The 23,544-nt window shown below is 51.9% G+C and overlaps 1 protein-coding gene across 1 annotated transcript in view; it reads left to right on the forward strand.

Annotated features, from left to right (window-relative positions):
• TRABD2B (TraB domain containing 2B) overlaps positions 1–23,544 on the forward strand; it is a 219,242-nt gene that overhangs the window by 180,011 nt on the left and 15,687 nt on the right. The window contains exons 4-5 of the mRNA XM_027108607.1: positions 2,340–2,514; positions 22,862–22,952. Of these exons, the coding sequence (XP_026964408.1) occupies positions 2,340–2,514; positions 22,862–22,952 (266 nt within the window). The remainder of the gene's footprint in view (positions 1–2,339; positions 2,515–22,861; positions 22,953–23,544) is intronic.

Here is a 23,544-nt window from a genome sequence, read left to right on the forward strand (position 1 = left end):
CTCCATCTCTATCCCCTGTCCAAGGCCACCCTTCACTGTAGCCCCTGCCGTCAGAGGGGAAAGATGACGCAGCCAGCCCCATCCTCCAGGCTCGTTGTACAAAGCTGACGTTTCATCAAGACTTCCTTTGTGCCACGCGCTGTGCTAAGCGCTTTCCAAAACTGACCTTGTTTAATTCCTATAACAATATATATAGCCCCTATATGACCAATTGGGAAACTGAGTCTCAGAGGGGCCAAGTAACCTGTGAGTTAGAGGCCACCCAGCTGGTAAGTGGCAAAAGGAGGATTCCAACCCGAGCTGACCCAGCTGTTCAGGACTCACATTCACAACCTCCAGAGCTGCTGCCTGCGGGCCACCCATTCATCCGTGCGTCCACTCATTGAACAAATGTTTATCTGTCAGTGCAGCATCGTCCCACGTTCCTTCCACACCCAAGGAACGGAGAGAAGCCTGCGAGGGCCAGGTTTCCAGATATAACCCTTCTGAGTCACAGCCTCTCTTGTGCTCATCCCCCACTCAGAAGCCTGCAGTGTTTCCTATGGTGGCGTCAAGTCCACGTGTGGCCTGTTTTATCAGGGCTGCCAAGCATCTCCTCCATGGTTAGGGGAGGGAGTAAGAACTCTATTCCTTCCTCTATATATCCATTTGCCAAACAGTCCCCAAGCACCAACTCTGTGCTGGCCCTGATTGGGCACTGGCAGAGCTACTGCATACAGCTATCTAGGTTGTGCACTGCTCAAGTTTAGGGCATTCCAGTCATATCAATGTCTTGCTCCTCCCAGAACAGCGTATCAGGCATTTCTGGCAGAGAAGCCCCTCTCACTCAGGGAATGCCCTGGTCCTTGGCCAACAGATAGCAGAGGCAGATGTCCCAGCCTCCCCAGAGTCCCTCTGGGTTCAGCCTCCATTGATGCCTCCATTCTCCTCAGAAGGAGGGCTGACAACTCGTCAGTGGCTCTGGAATCCATGTGGCTGGGCTAAAACCTGCAGGACATTAGTCTCCTCGTGCTGGACTCGCCATCTGGCCAGTTCAGAAGTCAGCTAGGCCTTGTGTCCTGTGCTTTCGGCCTGGGTTGGTGAAGACAGAGTGATGAAGGGGGCACCCCTTGTGAGCAAGGGCTTGGAGGTTAGAATCACACCAGTGGATTGTGGGGAAAGAGCAGGTATTCTTACTCATGGCCTCAGGGTCCTCCGTGGTCCATGGCTTCCTCTCCCACCCCACCCACATGCTGAAGGCCACAGCACTGGAGCAGGTTAGAGAGGCAACATGTCGAACAGAAGAACAACATGTCGAACAGAAGAACAGGAAGAGGCGATGTGGTGAGGAGGGACGGCACATCTTTATGTTCAAGGCTCCAGAAACCTGTGCTGGGCACCTACTTTGTGCCAGGCAGCAGGGGCCCAGGAATGACAGAGGTGCTGTCCCTGAACTCAGGGAGCTCTCTGCCTCGTTCAAAGACACATCAGAAATGCTGGCCGCAGGCCATGCAGCTGAGTGTGGACATGGGGCCGAGAGCTGGGAAATATGGATAGCTCCAAGCCAGGTTGTTGAACAAACCATTGTTATGGAAGGAAGCCTTGGTCCTGGAGTTGAAATTTTCAAGAAGGGATGGAGGGTTTGGGTTACGTCCTGAGCAGCGGTGGAGCTGGGGATGCAGAGATAGTGGTGGCAACAGAAAGTGGCCAACCAGGACTGATACACTGGGAGAATCAAAGGTTATGACCCCTCCTCTGACCTCTGTAGGGTGGGGTGGGCTGAAAGGTGTCCACGACAACACCCATCATCTCATGCAATCCCCCTCAATACCATCAGCCCCAACTTGTAAATGAGGAAACCTGGAATCAGAAAAGTTAAGTAACTTGGCCAAAGTCACACAGCATCAGAACAGGGCCTGAAGACCAGGTCAGCCTTTTCGCTACACCAGGCAGACCCTCCACACCTGCTTGCTGAACCAGATTCCCTGTACATGCCAGTGACAGGGTCAGTGCTACAGTGAGAGCCTCCCAGGACCTCTGTGTCCGGAAGCCGAGGTTCAACAAGGCAGAGATGCGGGAGTGATACGTGTGTGAGGGTGGCGTCCAAGGGCTCCAGCCTGGCTCTGCCATTTACTTAGCTGTGTGGCTCTCTACCTATCTCTGGATCTTTCGCTCTTCTTTCTTTATTTGTGAAACTGGGATAACAACAGTCATCTCAAAGCATCTGGGAACTGATGAAAAGCATCAATTACCTGAATAAAGGTAAATTACCCAGCCCCACGCTGGGCTGTGTGTGTTTATTGAAAGCCACTCTGCTCCAGGAAGAACTGAAGGCAGCAGTCTCTGTCTTGCCTTTACAGCTACCCAACTTTATCAACACCACCCTTCCGCCGCACGAGCAGGTCACGGCCCAGGAGATCGACAGCTACTTCCGCCAGGAGCTCATCTACAAGAGGAATGAGCGGATGGGGAAGAGGGTCATGACTCTTCTGCAGGAGAACGAAGACAAGATCTGCTTCTTTGCCTTCGGAGCAGGTTTGGACCGGAGTGGGGAAGGGATTGTTTGCCAGATCCTTACGGGCTGGGAGGGTTGCTGGACCCTCTTCTGACCTCTACTTCATAAAGGGAAAAGGTGAGGCCCCGAATGAGCAGGGAAAGCCACACAGTGTTCAGCAGAGCTGGAATCCAACGCAGGTCCCCTGCTTCTGGTCAAGGGTTCTTCTGTGACAGTCCCCATGGACAAGGGCAGGGACCACTGCCCAAACCAGGATAACTTCTGTGGCTCCTTCATGCCCCAGGAGGCCATGCTGAGAGCCCAGACCTGAAGCCAGCTCCCAGTGTCCAGCCCAGGCTTGGGCCCACCCCTCAGAGCCAAGGCCAAGTCAGTGAGGGCCACGTGGCCCAGTGGGGAGAAGGCGGCTCTGGCATCCCACAGCCCTGGCTCTAAATCCCAGCCCAACCCCCTCCAGACTGCATGGCTTCGGAGGGGACCTTCTCAAGGGCTCAAGTCCCTCTTCTATGAATGGGCAGTGATAACAATAATTATGTGATGAATTGAAAAGACCTACCTTGTAGAATAGTTGCAAAGATTAGTACCACCTAGCTGGAACTCAAAATGGCAGCCACAACGATCGGCATCATTATGACGATGACAATTAACACCAATTTTATCCCCACCATATGGACCATGACCTTGATGCTCCTTCTGGGGCTCTGGGAAGTCCAGACACGCAGGTACAGGTACAGGACTTGCTCAGCGTCTCTCTCCCTGTTCCTCTCCTGCTTCTTCTCCCTCACTCTGTCTTCCTTTCTCCATGGCTGTCTCTCCTGATGACAGTGCTGTCCACCTTGGGACCAAGATACTGCATTTGCCTCCTTTATTTATCAGCTCTTGCTCCGGTGCTACAAGGACAAACGTATTTCTTGCTCACACTGCTTGCAATTTGGGCTGAACGAATTCCCCTTGAGGTGGCTGGCGGGCGTCGCACTCGTGGGCGTTGTGCTCACTGGCGCTGTCCTCTCTCTCCCCTCCCTTCCTTGCCCCGCTACCCACACGCTGCCTGCCTGCGTCAGGCTGAGTTGGATCAAGCCGAGCAGCCTGTCTAACGCAGAAGGGCCTGGATGGACATCCTGATTCATAACAGGGCGTGTCCACTGCTGGAGGTCTGCCTCACCCACCCCCCACTGTTCAACCCCAGATACTTCAAGGGCAAGATCCAGGGTTTGTGTGTGTCTGCACCTGTCTTCCCTCCCCTTCAGCCCTCAGCACGGCAGAGGCGTATGGGAGGGGCTCAGAAACGCGGGACCTCTGGGACAGCCTCTATAAGACCACACCTGCAGCTGGACGGAGACTTCCGGGCTCACGTTGCAGCCGTGCCACGGCCTGATGTGGCCTCTTCCCTCCCCTCTGGCAGCCTCAGTTCACTCATCTGAGCAGAAAGACCCAGGACTCACTTGGGCCATCTGTGATTCTAGGAGCTCTTCAAACAGATTTCTGAGAAGAGTGGGGTTCCTGTAGCGGTGGGAGGGGCTGCCTGAAGGAGCCAGTAGAAGCAGGACTTCGATTGCAGGACACCTGCTGGGGACCTGGCATGAGTCAGAACAGATCTGGGGACCATGCAGGGAAGCAAGTGCTCCCCAACACGCACTCTCCCTCACTCACCATCCCAGCAGGCTCCCCAGCCCTCCTTCCTATGGGCATCTGGGCAGTGTATCCTGTGCTAAACCGGCCCACAGCTGACCACAAAAGGGGCACCACTGGGAACTCAACTAGCCCTCAGGCTCCTCCCCTAATGTGAGCCCCTAGAGAGCCCAGTCACTGAGAGAGGCCAGTAAAGGATCCAGCATTCTGCATGCTCTACCTGCCCCACCTGCTGCAGGGCTCAGGACCAGTCACTCAGGGGCTGCGGGTAGCTAATACCTGCTTCTTCCTGTGGGTGTGGAAACAGGAGAGCCTAGAGACGAAAATCACAATGGCCCAGGCAACCACTGACATGAAACCCCAAGTGCACTGCAGCACAAATGTCCACTCAGGCACCAGGCCAGCACGCAGGCTCCCTACCACCTCCACTTTCTTCCCCATCTCTGAAATCCAGCTGATTCCTGGTCAGTTTTTTTTTTTTTTTTTTTCTGGTTTTTTTTTTACGTCTTTATTGGAGTATAATTACTTTACAATGTTGTGTTACTTTCTGCTGTATAACAAAGTGAATCAGCTATATGTATACATATATCCCCATATCCCCTCCCTCTTGCGTCTCCCACCCTCCCTATCCCACCCCTCTAGGTGGTCACAAAGCACCGAGCTGATCTCCCTGTGCTATGCGGCTGCTTCCCACTAGCTATATATTTTACGTTTGGTAGTGTATATATGTCCATGCCACTCTGTCACTTTGTCACAGCTTACCCTTCCCCCTTCCCATATCCTCAAGTCCATTCTCTACTAAGTCTGTGTCTTTATTCCTGTCTTACCCCCAGGTACTTCATGACATTTTTTTTTCTGAAATTCCATATATATGTGTCAGCATATGGTATTTGTCTTTCTCTTTCTGACTTACTTCACTCTGTATGACAGACTCTAGGTCCATCCACCTCATTAAAAATAGCTCAATTTCGTTTCTTTTTATGGCTGAGTAACATTCCATTGTCTATATGTGCCACATCTTCTTTATCCATTCATCCGATGATGGACACTTAGGTTGTTTCCGTCTCCTGGTTATTGTAAATAGAGCTGCAATGAATATTTTGGTACATGACTCTTTTTGAATTATGGTTTTCTCAGGGTATATGCCCAGTAGTGGGATTGCTGGATTATATGGTAGTTCTCTTTGTAGATTTTTAAGGAACCTCCATACTGTTCTCCATAGTGGCTGTACCAATTCACATTCCCACCAGCAGTGCAAGAGTGTTCCCTTTTCTCCACACCCTCTCCAGCATTTACTGTTTCTAGATTTTTTGATGATGGCCATTCTGATTGGTGTGAGGTGACAGCTCACTGTAGTTTTGATTTGCATTTCTCTAATGATTAGTGATGTTGAGCATTCTTTCAGGGGTTTGTTGGCCATCTGTATATCTTCTTTAGAGAAATGTCTATTTAGGTCTTCTGCCCATTTTTGGACTGGGTTGTTTGTTTTCTTGTTATTGAGCTGCATGAGCTGCTTGTAAATTTTGGAGATTAATCCTTTGTCAGTTGCTTTGTTTGCAAATATTTTCTCCCATTCTGAGGGTTGTTTTTTCGTCTTGTTTATGGTTTCCTTTACTGTGCAAAAGCTTTTAAGTTTCATTAAGTCCCGCTTGTTTATTTTTGTTTTTATTTCCATTTCTCTAGGAGGTGGGTCAAAAAGGATCTTGCTGTGATTTATATCATAGAGTGTTCTGCCTATGTTTTCCTCTAAGAGTTTGATAGTTTCTGGCCTTACATTTAGGTCTTTAATCATTTTGAGTTTATTTTTGTGTATGGTGTTAGGGAGTGTTCTAATTTCATTCTTTTACATGTAGCTGTCCAATTTTCCCAGCACCACTTATTGAAGAGGCTGTCTTTTCTCCTTTGTATATTCTTGCCTCCTTTATCAAAAATAAGGTGACCATATGTGCGTGGGTTTATCTCTGGGCTTTCTATCCTGTTCCATTGATCCATATTTCTGTTTTTTGCCAGTACCACATTGTCTTCATTACTGCAGCTTTGTAATACAGTCTGAAGTCCAGGAACCTGATTCCTCCAGCTCCTTTTTTCTTTCTCAAGATTGCTTTGGCTATTCGGGGTCTTTTGTGTTTCCATACAAATTGTGAAATTTTTTGTTCTAGTTCTGTGAAAAATGCCAGTGGTCGTTTGATAGGGATTGCACTGAATCTGTAGATTGCTTTGGGTAGTAGAGTCATTTTCACAATGTTGACTCTTCCAATCCAAGAACATGCTATATCTCTCCATCTGTTTGTACCATCTTTAATTTCTTTCATCAGTGTCTTATAGTTTTCCATATACAGGTCTTTTTTCTCTTTAGGTAGGTTTATTCCTAGGTATTTTATTCTTTTTGTTGTAATGGTAAATGGGAGTGTTTCCTTAATTTCTCTTTCAGATTTTTCATCATTAGTCTATAGGAATGCAAGAGATTTCTGTGCATTAATTTTGTATCCTTCTACATTACCAAATGCATTGATTAGCTCTAGTAGTTTTCTGGTAGCATCTTCAGGATTCTCTATGTATAGTATCATGTCATCTGCAAACAGTGACAGCTTTACTTCTTCTTTTCTGATTTGGATTCCTTTTTTTCTTTTTCTTCTCTGATTGCTGTGGCTAAAACTTCCAAAACTATGTTGAATAATCGTGGTGAGAGTGGGCAACCTTGTCTTTCCTGATCTTAAAGGAAATGGTTTCAGTTTTCACCATTGAGAATGATGTTGGCTGTAGGTTTGTCATATATGGCCTTTATTATGTTGAGGTAGGTTCCCTCTATGTCTACTTTATGGACAGTTTTTATCATAAATGGGTGTTGAGTTTTGTCAAAAGTTTTTCTGCATCTATTGAGATGCTCATATGGTTTTTCTCCTTCAATTTGTTAACATGGTTTATCACATTGATTGATTTGCATATATTGAAGAATCCTTGCATTCCTGGGATAAACCCCACTGATCATGGTGTATGATCCTTTTAATGTGCTGTTGGATTCTGTTTGCTAGTATTTTGTGGAGGATTTTTGCATCTATGTTCATCAGTGATATTGGCCTGTAATTTTCTTTTTTTGTGACATCTTCATCTGGTTTTGGTATCAGAGCGATGGTGGCCTCGTGGAATGAGTTTGGGAGTGTTCTTCTCTCTGCTATATTTTAGAAGAAGGATAAGTGTTAGCTCTTCTCTAAATGTTTGATAGAATTTGCCTGTGAAGCTATCTAGTCCTGGGCTTTTGTTTGTTGGAAGATTTTTTATTTTTTTTTTGCGGTACGCGGGCCTCTCACTGTCATGGCCTCTCCCATTGTGGAGCACAGGGTCCGGACGCGCAGGCTCAGCGGCCATGGCTCACGGGCCCAGCCGCTCTGCGGCATGTGGGATCTTCCCAGACCAGGGCACGAACCCATGTACCCTGCATCGGCAGGCGGGCTCTCAACCACTGCGCCACCAGGGAAGCCCTCTTGTTTCTTAAGGTAGGATTATATTGCTATAACCTTCCCTCTTGGAACTGCTTTTGCTGCATCCCATAGGTGTTGGGTCATCATGTTTTCATTGTCATTTGTTTCCAGGTATGTTTTGATTTCCTCTTTGATTTCTTCAGTGATCTCTTGGTTGTTTAGTAGCATATTATTTAGCCTCCTTGTGTTTGTAGTTTTTACAGTTTTTTTTTTCCTGTAATTGATATCTAGTCTCATAGCATTGTGGTTGGAAAAGATACCTTATATGATTTCAGTTTTCTTAAATTTACCAAGGCTTGATTTGTGACCCAAGATATCATCTATCCTGGAGAATGTTCCATGAGCACTTGAGAAGAAAGTGTATTCTGTTGTTTTTGGATGGAATGTCCTATAAATATCAATTAAGTCCACCTTGTTTAATGTGTCATTTAAATCTTGTGTTTCCTTATTTATTTTCATTTTGCATTATCTGTCCATTGGTGAAAGTGGGGTGTTAAAGTCCCCAACTATTATTGCTACTGTCAATTTCCCCTTTTATGACTGTTAACATTTGCCTTACGTATTGAGGTGCTCCTGTGTTGGGTGCATAGTTATTTACAATTGTTATATCTTCTTCTTGGATTGATCCCTTGATCATTATGTAGTGTCCTTCTTTGTCTCTTGTAATAGTCTTTATGTTAAAGTCTATTTTGTCTGATATGAGAATTGCTACTCCAGCTTTCTTTTGATTTCCATTTGCATGGAATATCTTTTTCCAACCCCTCGCTTTCAGGCTGTATGTGTCCCTAGGTCTGAAGTGGGTCTCTTGTAGACAGCATATATACGGGTCTTGTTTTTATATCCATTCAGCCAGTCTATGTCTTTTGGTTGGAGCTTTAATCCATTTACATTTAAGGTAATTATTGATATGTATGTTCCTATTACCATTTTCTTAATTGTTTTGGGTTTGTTTTTGTAGGTCTTTTCCTTCTCTTGTGTTTCCCCCTAGAGAAGTTCCTTTAGCATTTGTTGTAAAGCTGGTTTGGTGGTGCTGAATTCTCTTATCTTTTGCCTGTCTGGTTTTAATTTCTTCGACAAATCTGAATGAGAGGGCTTCCCAGGTGGCGCAGTGATTGAGAGTCCGCCTGCCGATGCAGGGGTTGTGGGTTCGTGCCCCGGTCTGGGGAGATCCTGTGTGCCGCGGAGCAGCTGGGCCCATGGGCCATGGCTGCTGGGCCTGCGCGTCCAGAGCCTGTGCTCTGTGGTGGGAGAGGCCGTGGCAGTGAGAGGCCCATGTACCGCAAAAAAAAAAAAAAAAAAAAAAAAAATCTGAATGAGATCCTTGCTGAGTAGAGTAATCTTGGTTGTAGGTTTTTCCCTTTCATCGCTTTAAATATGTCCTGCCACTCCCTTCTGGCTTGCAGAGTTTCTGCTGAAAGATCAGCTGTTATCCTCACAGGGGTTCCCTTGTATGTTATTGGTTGCTTTTCCCTTGCTGCTTCCAATATTTTTTCTTTGTATTTAATTTTTGATAGTTTGATTAATATGTGTCTTGGCGTGTTTCTCCTTGGATTTATCCTGTATGGGACTCTCTGCACTTCCTGGACTTGATTGACTATTTCCTTTCCCATGTTAGGGAAGTTTTCAGCTATAATCTCTTCAAATATTTTCTCAGACCCTTTCTTTTTCTCTTCTGCTTCTGGGACCCCTATAATTCAATGTTGGTGCGTTTAATGTTGTCCCAGAGGTCTCTGAGACTGTCCTCAATTCTTTTCATTCTTTTTTCTTTATTCTGCTCAGCAGTAGTTACTTCCACTATTTTATTTTCCAGGTCACTTATCCGTTCTTCTGCCTCAGTTATTCTGCTATTGATTCCTTCTAGAGAATTTTTAATTTCATTTATTATGTTGTTCATAATTGTTTGTTTACTCTTTAGTTCTTCTAGGGCCTTGTTAAATGTTTCTTGTGTTTTCTCTGTTCTATTTCCAAGATTTTGGATCATGTTTACTATCATTATTCTGAATTCTTTTTCAGGTAGACTGCTTATTTCCTCCTCAGTTGTTTGGTCTGGTGGGTTTTTACCTTGCTCCTTCATCTGCTGCGTATTTCTCTGTCTTCTCATTTTGCTTAACTTACTGTGTTTGGGGTCTCCTTTTCACAGGCTGCAGGTTCATAGTTCCTGTTGTTTTTGGTGTCTGCCCCCAGTGGGTGAGGTTGGTTCAGTGGCTTGTGTAGGCTTCCTGGTGGGGGGAGACTGGTGCCTGTGTTCTGGTGGGTGGGGCTGGATCTTGTCTTTCTGGTGGGCAGGTCCACATCTGGTGGTGTGTTTTGGGGTGTCTGTGAACTTATTATGATTTTAGGCAGCCTCTCTGCTAATGGGTGGGATTGTGTCCCTGTCTTACTAGTTGTTTGGCATAGGGCGTCCAGCACTGGTGGTTTGCTGGACGTTGGATGGAGCTGGGTCTTAGCGTTGAGACGGAGATCTCTGGGAGAGCTCTCACAGATTGATATTACGTGGGGCCGGGAGGTCTCTGGTGGTCCAATGTCCTGAACTCGGCTCTCCCACCTCAGAGGCTCAGGTCTGACACCAGGCCAGAGCACCAAGACCCTGTCAGCCACACGGCGTCCTGGAGCTCAGAACTCCGAAATGGATTTCACTGGGCTGAAATCAAGATGTTGGCAGGATCATGTTCGTTCTGGAGGTTCTGCCAAATCAACTAGCCCTGAAAATGGATGGCGCTGGAGCGTGGGGCCCAGACCCGCCATCGCTGGCAGTCGGAGAGCACGGGCCTGGTCGGTTTTTTTGACAGACCACCAAAAAGACCTCACCGCTGTCTACTCTGTCCATCCCCACTGCCACTGTCCTGGTCCAAAGCCTCCATCAGCTCCAGCCTCCTGGTCCTCTCCCCACTTCCAGGCTGCTCCCCATGGTGGAGCTAGTGCAGGGTGCTGGCTCTGTCTCCTGCCAGCGTCCTGAGCTCCAGGAAGGCAGGCTTCACTTCATCATGCCTGTGTTTTTCAGTCATGTGTAATATGTTTTGAGCTCAGTGAAGGTATGAAAGAATGAATGAGTGAAGGAAGGAACAGATGAATGAATGTTGACCGGATCCTCCAATCCTGGTCTCCTGGCCTGGAGAGCTTAGAACAGCCCAGCAGTAAAGTGAGGGCAATGGGAGCCCCACCTTGGCTCTTAGAGACCGTCTGTCCTATGGCAACAGGCCCGGGGCTGTGGGCACATCCTGCCGGCAGATGCCACTTCTGGCTCAGCAGCACCTGGAGCAAATGGCCTGCTCGGTGCTGCACGTCTACCCTCAACCTGAGCATTTCAAAGCTGGACTCGGCCTCCAAGCTCGAGGCTGCCCACCTCATCCTAGCCATGGGCAGACTGAGTTCCACAGACGCCAGGACGTGGGTGAAGCTCATGGCGAGATGGGGACAGAGCCGGGACTGGTGCCCGGGGCCCAGAGCCGTGGTCAGGGGCTCTGTTCTCACGTGCAGTCAGGGAGCCAGCTGAGAGGACCTGTAACAGTGTGTCAGCATGGGACACGTCCACACACAACTCGTGGTGACAGAAGTCCACGCCTGCCTCGCTGTGTCCTTATGGCCACATAGCTCCTGAGTCCCACATCCAAAGGCAGGCTGAGGACGTATGTGCAGGGACAGGCCCAGCACTCTTCGGCAGCATGTGACCTACAGCCGCACAGGCTCCATGGCACACGTTCCCGTCTGGGTGCCTTTTCCAACTCAGGCCTTCCCAGACCCCCAAGCACTGGGGACCTCAGTCAGCCTGACTCGTTGCCCATCCCCTGTCCGGCCCTCAAAGAAGGCGCTGTGGGAGGGAGGGAGGGAGGGTCTGTGCCCCTGGAAATACACCTCGCCATCCCCCAGAGGGTGTCTGTTCGTGCAACAGTCTCTCAGATCCAGTTTCATGAATGTCTCTAGGAAATAGCTTAGGACAGAAATATGATTATAAGACTCCCAGCCACCCACAGCCTGGCCTTGCCCATCCTGTCATTCTATAGCCTGAGGTTCTGCCATTTTACAACAGACCGGCCTGAGACCAGCCTCAGGCTCACTAGGGTGAGGGAGAGAAAGAGCCTCCACCTGCCTAGCCACCCCCCGTGCCCATCCAGATCCTTCCCCAGCCCACCCCGGCTCCAGAACCCCTTCCTGAGAGTCCACAAGCACAGACTGGGACTCCCAGTGCTGCAGGCCGACTGGCCCCTCCTCTGCTCTGCTCTACAGGGAGATTTGATGCAAAGGGTCAGAGCTTTGCAGTCAGGATACCTGGGCATAAAGCCGGGTTCCATCACTGTTAATTAAGAGAGTTTGGGAAAGCCATTTCACCTCCAAGGACCTCAGTCTCTCATCTGTAAAATGGGGATCATACACCTGCCTCATCAGACTGTGCTAGGTGTACTTTAGGTAATAGCATTACACTCTCTGCTGTGGTGGAGGGATCCTTATCACAGAGACCCTCCTGTGGGCCAGCCACTATTCCAGGCTCTTAGATTACATTACCTCTGATCTTCACAATAAGCCCACGAGAAGGGGGTTATTGTACTCATTTTGCAGATGAAAACTAAGGCCCAGAGCAGATGAATGGCTTCCTCAAGGCCTTGCAGGCAGACCTTCAACTTGAATCCTGGCCCCTTGGGTCCTGGTCCTGGCCATTTCCCCCCGTACATGGTGCCCTTGCTGTATACTTCCAGAAAGGTTGACGATTTTGTAGGAGAGTGTCTTTTCAGCTGGTACATACCACAGAAGAGTACTCTCCTTAGCGTTTGGGCTGTTTCTGTATTCAGGAGCTGTTTGACCTCTTCTGGAAGTTATTCAGCAGGTTCCAGGGCAGTTGGGGTGTGGACACGTGTGACAACTCTGAGCAGGCCTGGGTGACAGCTGGGGACCCAGATGGAAGCCCCACCTCCTCGGGAGGTGACTGTGGCCAGTGTGCAAACCTGGATGTTCTGGAAGGAGCCAGGCCACTGCCATGGAGGGGTGCACCGGCCCAGGGTTAGGGGAGGGCTGATTCCAGACTGCCAGGCCCATGCAGTTTGACAAGCTCAGCCTACGTGTCCTCAGAGATCTTAAGTGTGTCCTCGGATTTCCTCTGGCCCACAAATAACTGAGAAAAATAAGTACAAGATGGTGAATTTTTTTATTAATGAAGTGTATTAAATTTACAGGCTTATGTTCTGAAATTATCTTCCTTCTACTGTGTTTGAAGTTAAATATCTTTCTCTTTAAAAAGAAAATAGTGGTGAAATGAGACAAACAGGGCTTTCAGAGCCCTTACTTGGCAAAATTAAAAGTTGGTAACTGTATTGTTTCTCCCACCCACTCGCCTTCTCTTCAGATAGGAGAGAATCGAGCAAGCCTAAAACATGCTGAAAAGCATACAATAGGAGGGGTGAGGCCAATGATACAGGAGAGAGATTGGGGAAAATGACTAGCCCAAGTTTCCAAGAAAGCAGGAAAGCTGGGGGCCAAAGCTCAGGTAGAGGATATGGCCTTGGATAGAAAAGGGCACTTGGAGAAGGGAGAAGGCTGGCAGGAAGTTGGTGGTGGAAAGGTGACCTGTTGGCTTCTAATCAGAGCTCTACTCTGTAGAGGTTGAAGTCATGTGCAGAGAAAGAGGGGCCTGGGAGCTGGTTCTTGGTTTGAAGACAGGAGAACATTTGACGTAAATGTAAGAGAGATTGGCCACAAGAACTGACATTGACAGGAAGTTAAATGCATTTCATATCATGAGCCAACTGTGATTGATTGGTACGGTGACCTGGAGTGCGGTATATGAAGAACGACAAGACCATATTGAAGCTCAGCAGAGAAGAGGTCTGATTGATTAGTGATGTCTGCTGTGGACCTGGATTAGGCCACATTCCTGCCCCATATCTGCTCTGATTGCTGGGAACATAGACCACACTGATTGGTGATTGAGGGCCTGTAAACCTGCAGCGGTCCCAAATCACAGCTTGTAAGATTTTCTACAGCAACACTGGACATCTAGGGTGTGAAGGCAGATGCATGTACACTCCAGGCCTTTTCCTGATTTCATCCTAGAACCCACTGCTCCATAAGCATCCCGCTGATTGTGAACCACTCCAGGGCAGGCCCATATCTCCGCAGAATTGCCAACACCCAGGAGATGTTCTATAAAGACGTACTAGACCAAATCACCCAGAAACAAGTTCACTCCATTCAGTCACATGGTATCTCTTGGGCTCCAGGCCTCTGGGGTGGAGGGAGAGGGGCTCTCAGTCCCAGGCACTAGAAGAAAGTGACAGTTTTGTCTCTAGCTCTAGGGAACTGGGGCTTTCTCAGGTTGTGTTCACTTGTTCAGCCATCCTGAGATCTGGAACAGAAGGCATAATGCGGGAGCTGGCTGAGCTGGGCTGGAGACACGAGCCAGACTCAAGGGTAGACCAGTTAGCCTGCAGGGCCCATTCATTCTGAACTCTGAGAGCCACTGGTATGTTCTGTAACCCCAGTGTGCTACAGCCTGAATATAATTCTAACTTCTGACCTTACAAAGTCCTTTGACCCTAACAGCCTGTTGTTCTAAGACTGTGTGGTTCTGCTATCCCAGCCTTCCATCATCATGGAATTCTAACCCTCTAGCAGAGTTTGCTTCAGTCTCTCTTGGGTTCCTTGGGAGGAGTATGGAGCTAAGAGCCTGCTAGGACCTGGAAATTCCTCCACATAGGACTGCTGCCACCCGTCCCCCACACCACCCACCCGCAATAAGCAGAAGTCCAAGCAGAAAGCAGGATTTGACAAGTTAAAAGCCAGGCTGTGTGAGCATCGGAGACAGAGGTGCTGTAGCTGTTACCCCGAGCACCTGCACATCCAGCACCCCCAGCCTCCAGGCTGCGCCAGCCCCTCTTGAGCCCCAGCTGAAGTGCCACAGGCCCATAATCAGGAACAGGCCTGTGAGGCTGGGACACAGGAGTCGACTCAGGTGAAGACCCGGACTTGAGAGAAGGGCAAGATAGAAGCCCGACACACGGAACACCAGTAACATTTAAAAATGAATAATAAGAGCGATTGCTCCTTGGAGAGTGGGCACCATCCTGCTTGAAGAACACCCATATCCATCAGCTTACGTGGCTTTCACGTCCTCATTGCCTCCTGGAGGGAGACAGGATTGTATTATTATTCCATCTGGCAGATGGGTAAATCAAGGTGGAGATGAGAAGTGAGAGAATCTTAGAACTGGAGCGGAACAATGGTCAACACTGACTAGGCCATTCTTTCTGATGCCCGTCTCCCTAAAAAGCCATCCAGCTGCTACTGGGGCCCTCTGTTCTGAGAATGACCTTCCCCTCTCCTGACTGGGCCTTCTGGGACCTCTTCTCTGGGATCCCATAGTCCCACAGGATTTCCCTATCACAGCTCTGCTCATGCTGGGCACATTTGTCATCTCCTAGTCTGGAAAGGGGAGGGTAGGTCAGAGAAGACTTCCTGGAGGAGGTGAGAATTGATTGGTTGAAATTTCCCTGATGCATGTCCAGCTGCCTTCCAATTCCTCTCCTCATCCCCACAGTCCTCAGGGCAAGACCCCAGCCACCTCCTTCCCCCCCTGGTTCTCCACTCAGGGGCCTCAGGAACAAAAACTCCTCAGAGCTCATGGCTGAGCACAGAAGAGCAACCACAGCCCATGTAGGGCCCTGGTAACCTTAGAAACGAGGGACCCAGCAAATAGCACACGCCCAGCCACTTTCTCTCCTCCCGGCCAAATGCCCATGGCCTGCCATTCTCCCCACTTTGGAACATGAGGCCACAGCGTCCAGAAGTGTTTCAGAGTTTTCCGACGGTGTTTCAAAGGGCCCGGCCGCCCCACCATGTACACATCTGGCAGCTGGCATGCCTGCTCCAGGCTGAGATCCTTGGCCAGAGTCACCCTTCCTGTTTCAGCCCAGAGCATCCAGCCAGCCAGAGGAACGTCCCATCTGCTAGCTTGTCCCTAACTGGAGCCAGCCCTGCCCTCTGGACCAGGTTGGACCTCTGTGAGCTAGGGCACCTGGAATGTCAGCTAAGGGCTCAGCACTCTTGCTGGGCATGTGGGGAAAGCAGGGGGAGGAGAGAGTGTCCTAGGTGGAGGGCATGGGCTTCAGAGCCTGACTGCCTGAGTGAGGACCTCAGCGCCTGTCCTCGTAGGAAGGAGCCTGGGCAGACCAGGTACTTGGCTTCTCTCGGCCCTCAGGGTCCCTCTAAGAGGAGCCTGGTGTCAGTGGGCAGCACACGTGCAGCTCAGGCCTGGTGCGCGTGAGCTCTTGCGCTGTCAGTATTATTTCAGAGCCCACAGTCCTCCAAGAACAGGACTCCCACCCAGGGGAGAGCAGGGCTGTCCAGGGGATGAGGCAGAAGTGCTCGGTGGCCTCTGAGGACCCAGCTGGGACCCTGCAGGGAGACCCCCACGGCCGGTCTCAGCTCCAAGGCACAGTGAGGCTCAGGACGTTGGGCCCCGTCTCTGCCTGCATGGTTGGCCAACAGGGTGCTCTCCTGGGGTGCTGGGTGCTGACATTCTGGGAAAGGAGCCTCTGGGTGTTATAAAGCCTGCATGACCTTTATAACCATGCAGCGAGCCCTGCACTGGGCGCTGCCCCCTGCAGTTCACAGAACCCATCACAGGCTCCGTCTCCAGGGCTCTCCCCACAGTGCCTCATGCTGACCTCAAATCACTCTGCGCAGTCACTGCCTGAGTCTGGCGTGGTGTCAGACCCCAGGAGGGAAAGGCCCCACGTCTAACCTATCTCAGGGTCCCCAGGGCTTGGCACGTGCCTGACATGTAGGAGGTCCCAGTGAAGGCTTGTGGAGAAGGCTCTGCGGCTTCAGGCCTGTACCCCTCCAGGGTACAGGTTCCTCAAAACCCCCAGGGCTTATGTCCTCACTGTGGGACAAGGGCAGGGCCCAAGGAGGAGGCTGACCCCTAGTCTGTGTCCTGTCCCTTCCTCTTCAGCCCCATAGCCCCAGCATCCCTCCCTCACTGCATAGCTCTCACTGCCCTGTAATTGTTTGCGTGTCTGTCTCGCCTCCACCCTGTGATGTCCTCCAGGGTGGGGACCATGTGTCTCAGCTCCTGGCACAAAACTGGGTACAGGGGAGACATCATCTCAGTCCTTGCTGAACTGAAAAAGCCCCAGTCCAGCCCTGCCTGGCCGGCAGAGCAGGAGAAAGAAAGCTTGGCTCTGCCAGTTTCCCAGACGGACCCCCCTTGGGAGTTCGGAGCCCCGAGGTACCCCCACTTCTCCATCCACCTGTCCATCTGTCTAGCTCTCCTGTCACACTTCCTCGGGTAAACAAACACCGCTGTTGCTTGATACCCGGCGGCTGAACCTGGCAGCTAGAGTAACACTTGATAGTTCCCCTTGCATTAATTTCAGACGGAACATAAATATGGGCTTGGACTCCCTCTTCCAGGAAGAGAAAACTGGAAACCCATTGGACTCACTGGAGAGAAAACGTGTGCTGGCCAAGGGGAGCCCGTGTTACTTTGGAGCTTTTGTGCGAACATCTGGTTCTCCCCTCCTCCCCTCCACTAAGCCCCCCAATACTGTCTTGAAATTGCCCTGTTAACTGGCATGTTCTTCGAGCTGGATACTCACACGCTTTCCTCTCTGATCTGGTGAAACCTGGAGGGGACACATGTTTCTGACAATTTGCTGCCCCCAGAACGTGAGCTCAGGATCACTCGCAGCTGCCAGTACTTCAGAGCAGATGTACCGGCCACGCAGCCAACTAGGACATCTCTGGATGGAAGCCCAAGCTTTGCCTTTTACCGGCTGTGTGACCTTCAGCAAGTCCCGTCCTCTCGCTGAGCTCCAGTTCCCTCATCTGTAAACTGGCAGTACCTGGAAATGCTTCTGTGAAGATGAAATGAAATAATATTTGAAAAGCATCTTGTGCCCAGGAGACTCACTGAGGAGGAGTTTGCCTTCAGGTCATCACATGATGGAATCACAGAGGTGGGAGGACCCATGAGACCTTTGTAGGGAAACTGGGACTGAGAGGGGAAGGAGACTGCCTGAGGTCACACAGCTGGTTGGCTGTCGAGCCAGGTTTTCTGTCCTAACCTCAGGACAGGATTCTTAGCTCTGTCCTACCCCGCCTTTCATGTCGGAGGGTAAATGGGGGCTGTTGGGCTATGCCCAGCCGATGAGCCTTGTGCCCTAGCACAGGCCTGCTTGCGCCTGGAAGAAGGGGAGCCTTTGTCTCTGCACTACAACATCATGGGGCTCCGCCCACTCAGATCAGGACACCTTCCCTGCCTGTATATGATGTCCCTTAAGTGGCACTCTGGCTTGCGTGGTCAGGGGACACAGTCACCAAACCAGCCTTACAATTTGTCAAACCTATAATCCTCCTCCAGGCCCTTGCTCCTCCCCTTGCCTGTTTCCCAACTCCGCCCCCTCCAATCTATCTGCTTGAATCCACCCTTTCTGGGCCCCTCTTCCAGGAAGCCTTCCTTGGTGTCTTTGGTGTATGGATCTCTCCTCCGTGCCCTTTGTTTTTTGTTTTTTGGGTTTTTTAGCGGTACGTGGGCCTCTCACTGTTGTGGCCTCTCCCGTTGCGGAGCACAGGCTCCGGACGCGCAGGCTCAGCGGCCATGGCTCACGGGCCCAGCCGCTTCGCGACATGTGGGATCTTCCCGGACCGGGGCACGAACCCGTGTCCCCTGCATCGGCAGGCGGACTCTCAACCACTGCGCCACCAGGGAAGCCCCCGTGCCCTTTGTTTTTGTTTCTGGGTTCTCTTTCTCCTCTCTCCTCTTTCTCCCTCCTCTCCTTCCCTCTCTATCTCTGTCTCCTTGTATCTCTTTCTCTCTGTCCCGACATCTCTCCTTTTCCTTCTCTCCTTACTGTTGCCTCTGTGTCTCTGTCTGTTGCAGCCTGTCTCCCAGCCCCTGTCACCTCCTCTCTTCTTTCTTCTCTCTGTTTCCCTGTATTCTGGAGCTCTCTCCCCCTCCCTGTCTGTCTCTGAGCGTCTCTTCTTTCTCTGCCTCTCTCCGTGTGTCCCTCTCTCCCACTCTGTGGCTCTGTGTGCCCCTCCCCCACTGTCCTCCCTCTCTTCCCTCCTCTCCTGGTCCACACGGCCTCAGCAGATGAAATGGGATGTTCTGAAGACAGCTGGCCAGAGAGCAGCCGTCAATGCTGGAAGGAGCTGCTGAACAGCGGCCAGGAGACGCCGGGCGCCTGGGCGAGCCATGTAGGCTAAGCTGTGACAGCGAGGGGCCCCTTTGGAAACTTTCCACACCTTTCCTGCAGGTTCCAGGATGGATGTGGTGCCTTTTTCGGGATTTGTGGCCTTGGAGGCAAGCCCAAGCCCTGTCTGCCAGCCCCTGGGGACGACATGCACTGGGCCCTGACTGCGGGGCTGCTCTGACAGCCAAGCTCCTGGGATTGGTGGGATCTGCAGGAGGATCACCAAGGGGCTGGGCCACAGCTGTGAGCGGAAGGGATCCTCAAGCTCAGGTCTCCTGGGGATAAGACGAGATCATGGAAAGGACAGGGAGTAACGGATTCTGTCGTTCATTCATTCAACAAACATTCATGAAGCTACCACCCTGTGCCAGCCTTGATCTTAGCCCTGGGGACAAAGCTGGATCAGGCGTGGCCCCCGCCCTCGAAAAGCTGTTGGTCTCCCCTCAAGTGGCTTGTTGGGGACACATTCTGACAGAGGCAGCTCCAGGGTGTGGGGAGCTCATTCCAGCCATGGTGAAGAGGGTGAACCGGAGAGAGCAAGGAGGCTGCTGTCTGCAGTGATTCAGGCAGAAGGTGATGGTGACCTGGGCCAGGGTCAAGCATGGTTGGAGGTAGAATCCAGGGTATTCTGGTGACCGAATGGATGAGGATGAGGAGAGGGAAGGAGGAGTGAAGACGCGCCCATCTGACTTGGATGGTGGAACTCATCTGGGACACATCCAGGAGGGGAGGGGGAGGCTCTGGAGGATGTCGGGTGGAGATGCCCAGGAGGCTGCTGGACAAATGGGTCTGGGCTGGGGCAGCAGGTCCAGAGTGGTAACTGAAGCCATATGAATGGATGGATTCACATTCCACGGATTGTGAATAGAGTGAGAAGAAAAGAAGGCTGTGGAAAGGGTTCCCAGGGACACCCACATTCATCGGGCAAGGGAAAGGGGAACCTACGAGGAGGACAGAGAGGGAGCCGAGAGGAGTACGAAGCAAACAGGACAGAACGGTGTCGTGGGGTCCTGAGGAAAACAAGCCCCAAAGTGGGCAAAGAGGGTGTCGCGATGGGAACCTGGTCTCGGGAGTGACGGCTTGCTCTGGACAGTCCCGGGGCAGGAACCCCGTGGGAGGGGCCTCTTGCAGGAGCTGCCCTTGGCAGGGGGCGGACACCTCCCCACCCTGGAGGGAAGGAGGTGAAGGCCAGTGTGGCTTAGAGAAGGAGGGGATAGGAATTTGTAAAAATCATTGCTGATTGCTTCTCATTTCTCCAAGTATCTGAAGTCTTCTGTTTAGGGTCTTAAAATACACAGTAAGGGCCTGGAACCACTGAGGTTGAGGGAACGGGCAGGGTGCAGACCAGACGCTGAAACGTTGCCAGGCAGTGCTCAGGGTCCGGCCAGCATCCTGTAAGGCTTGGGCTCCTCCGAATGCCCCCTCTGCCAGCTCCAGGAATGCTCCTTTTAGAACGGCCGCACGGCCATCAGTAAATATTCGTGCTACTCCGGTATAGCCTGAGGTGGCCTGTTTCCCCTACGGCTCTTGAAATCTGCGCGGACCACTGCTGGGCCTGGAGGCCCCTGTCTTTAAATGGGTCTCCATGGAGGCAGGGAAGGAATTGCTTTGCTGCCAGGAGTGCATTCCAAGAGCTGTGGGCAGGGAGTTCCTGCAGCCTGTGCGCTGGAGGCCACCACACCCAGTTCCAGCCTGATCAGTTCGGGGGGGCAGGCAAGCGTGGGGTCGACTCCGTGGCCACAGCCAGGGATGGCTCAACCCCTCACTCAAGTGTGCATGCTGGGCTTTTCCAAAGGACGTTCACTCCTCCTGCCTCGTTGGGACCTTACAGCCTCCCCAGGGAGGCAGCCACAGGGATCCAGGCCCATCTGACACACAGGGAAACTGAGGCTGGCAGCAGGGCAGCTGATTGCTCAGGATCACGTACGGGAGACTCAGAGCCTTGGCAGAAGCCTAGGTCTTCTGTCCTCTACAGCCAGCACTGGGTCAGGGCCAGAGCTGCGAGGGCGTTGTCCGTGTGTCTTCTGCAGCTGGCTCCCCAGGTGAGCCTCACTGACCTCACAGTCTCTGCACGTGCTGTTCCCCCGCCCCACCCTGTGCCACCCCACTCTCATCCTCACCTAGTTAACTCTGATCCCATCCCTCAGCTAGGGATGCCTCCTCCAGGGAGTCCACCCTGCCCCCAGGTTAGATTAGCGGCCTCCTGTGCACACTCACCACCTTGTGTGCTTCCCTTGGCATAGTACTTACCCTGGATCAAAAGACCTTGATTCTCAAGACCGTGAGTGCCTAGAACAAGGCCCTACCTGTTCATCACCATCCAGCACTGGATATGCACTCAATCAGTGTTCGTCAGATAAATGCAATAAATAGGTAGAGAAAGGGAGGGAGAGGAGGAGGGAGGGAGGGAGGGAGGGAGAGGAGGAGGGAGGGAGGGAGAGTACAATTTCATAAGGGTCTCTGGAGTCAAACGAATGCCTTCCCCATGAATGTGAGAGCGAGGGGAGCCCATGGTGCAGCCCAATCCCTCCCTGTACACAGAGACACCAAGAGCATACAGCCTCTTGGTGGGTTTGCCCAAGGTCTCAGAGCGAGTGTGGTGGGTTCTAGTCCAAGTCTCCCATTCCCAGACCTGTGATTTTTTTTTTTGCAGTGATCCAGAGGTGGGATTTCAGGGACTGTGGCAGGCCACCGAGAGAGAGACTGTTGGGTGGGGGACTTGTTGGGGAGTCTTGAAACCAGCCCAGAGGTGTGCAGGGCTGGGCGGCAGTGGGCTGTGGGGTTCACCCCTCTGTTCCAGCCACTGTGCACTCCCAGCCTCACTTCCTCTGCGCCGGAGCCTCTCCACTCCCCAAAAGCTCGTCCACCTCCCTGGGGTTGTCAACATGCTGACCTTCCAGCTTCCCACCTGTCACCACCCGTCACAGGCAATTAGAATAATAGTGCAGGAATTTCCCCCCAGGTTGTGGGATGAATGGTAAGCAGGAGGGGAGTGAACTGCCTGTGGCAGTGGGCCTTCGGGGGAAGGACACGGGCTGGGAGGGCGCAGGGGCCACCACCACTCTGCCTGCATTGAACGAGTGGGGAGACAGGCCCAGCGAGGAGGAGGTGCTTGCCTGGGGCTGACTCCCAACAGCGACTGGCCTCCCCTAACCGGAGCCTGGGAGAGCCTCCACCGTGTTCTCAGACCTCTAGCCTGCGTCCAGCCAGAGGGCGTGCCTGGTCTCATCTGGGGCTGTGGACCAAATGATTCATTTCTATATTCTCAGTGTCTAGCCCAGGGCTGGCCGCAGAGCAAACGCATGATAAATGTCTGTTGAATGAATGGTTAGGGGTGGAGAGTGAGATGGAGATCAGCCCCCTCCGCGCCCCACACAGGGTCCTATTACTCCTTCCCCAGAATCTTACACCTCATTGTGTCCTCAGGGCCCGCCCCAGGGCCTGGGTCAAGTGTGTGATCCATAAATGTTGGATAGATGGCGAACAAATGAATCTTCGAAGTCTTAGATCCAGCCAACACATCCTGAGCACGTGTGGGGCAGTAGCCATGCGGTCTCTGCCCCATGGAGCCTGGTGAGGAGATAGACATGCCCACACAGAACCCCATTCCCATGCTAAGGCAGGGCGCCTCAAGTTGCTGGTGGAACTGACAAGGATGAGCCATAGACCTCAGAGCTGGACCGTGTCTGACTACTGGAGGTTGTCCCTGCCTGGACAGTCCAGGGCTGGGGTCAGTTTGATGGTGTGGGGCACAGTGATGCAACAGTAAATAAACACTGTGAGCCTTTGCTGCATGCCAGCCACTCTTTCCGGAGTCCTCACAACAGCCCTAGAGACCGCTAATACAGGCATTCCCACTTTACAGATGGGGAAACTGAGGCATGGGGTGGTACAACCAATGAGCAGCAGAGCCAGGATTTGGACCCAGGCAGGGTGGCACCAGCCCATCTTCCAGCTACACCATACTGCCTTTCAGGGAGTCCTGCCCTTGACTTTGGTGTAGGTCGTTGGCCTGAGGCTGTCCCCAGTTGCTGCTGACCTGCCATGTGGCTGAGCCCACTTTGTCTCTTGTGTTCCAGGTCACTTTCTGGGGAACAACACAGTCATCGACGTCCTTCGGCAGGCAGGGCTGGAGGTGGAGCACACGCCCGCAGGACAGACCATCCACAGGTAAGCAGCTGGGACAGCTGGGGGCGTGGGACTTGCTGGCCCACTGACGCTGGTCCACGGGCCCCGCTGACCACGTGCTGTATGGCAGGCTGCACCCCGCCTTCCACTCAGGGCTGCAGGGCAGAGTCTTGAAGGAGCCTCTGGTGAGATGGGGCCTCCTAGCGACTGGCCCTCGCCAGGCACCCAAGAGTGGGGGCTAGGCTGGAGGTGGGGAGACCGGGAAGGAGCTTGGTGTGCAGTAGTGGCAGGAGGTCAGGGCGGTGGGAAAGCAGTGAAGGTGGGAGTGGGAGGAGCGTTAAGTTTTGAGAGATGTTCAAGATTTAGAGACTGGCGATCGGTGGGGTGCAAGGATTCTGTAGGACTCCCGGGTTGCTGCCTAGAGGACCTGGTGGATGCCCAGGCCCTGAATCGAGATGGGGCCATGTTTAGGACGAGCCCTGGCCAGGCCTCTTCCCTGTGTCCCAGCCCTGCCCACACCTGGTCCTCACCTTCCTCTGGCCACGCCTCCTCACTGCTGCCTCCTGGTAGCAATTCCCTCACCTGACTTTCTTGCCAGGGCACACTCGCTCTGCCCAAAGAGCCACAGACTGCT

The sequence above is a fragment of the Aethalodelphis obliquidens genome, unplaced genomic scaffold, assembly GCF_003676395.1.
Source record: "Aethalodelphis obliquidens isolate GAN/ISIS:26980383/991018 unplaced genomic scaffold, ASM367639v1 scaffold9, whole genome shotgun sequence".
Taxonomy (NCBI): Eukaryota; Metazoa; Chordata; class Mammalia; order Artiodactyla; family Delphinidae; genus Aethalodelphis; species Aethalodelphis obliquidens.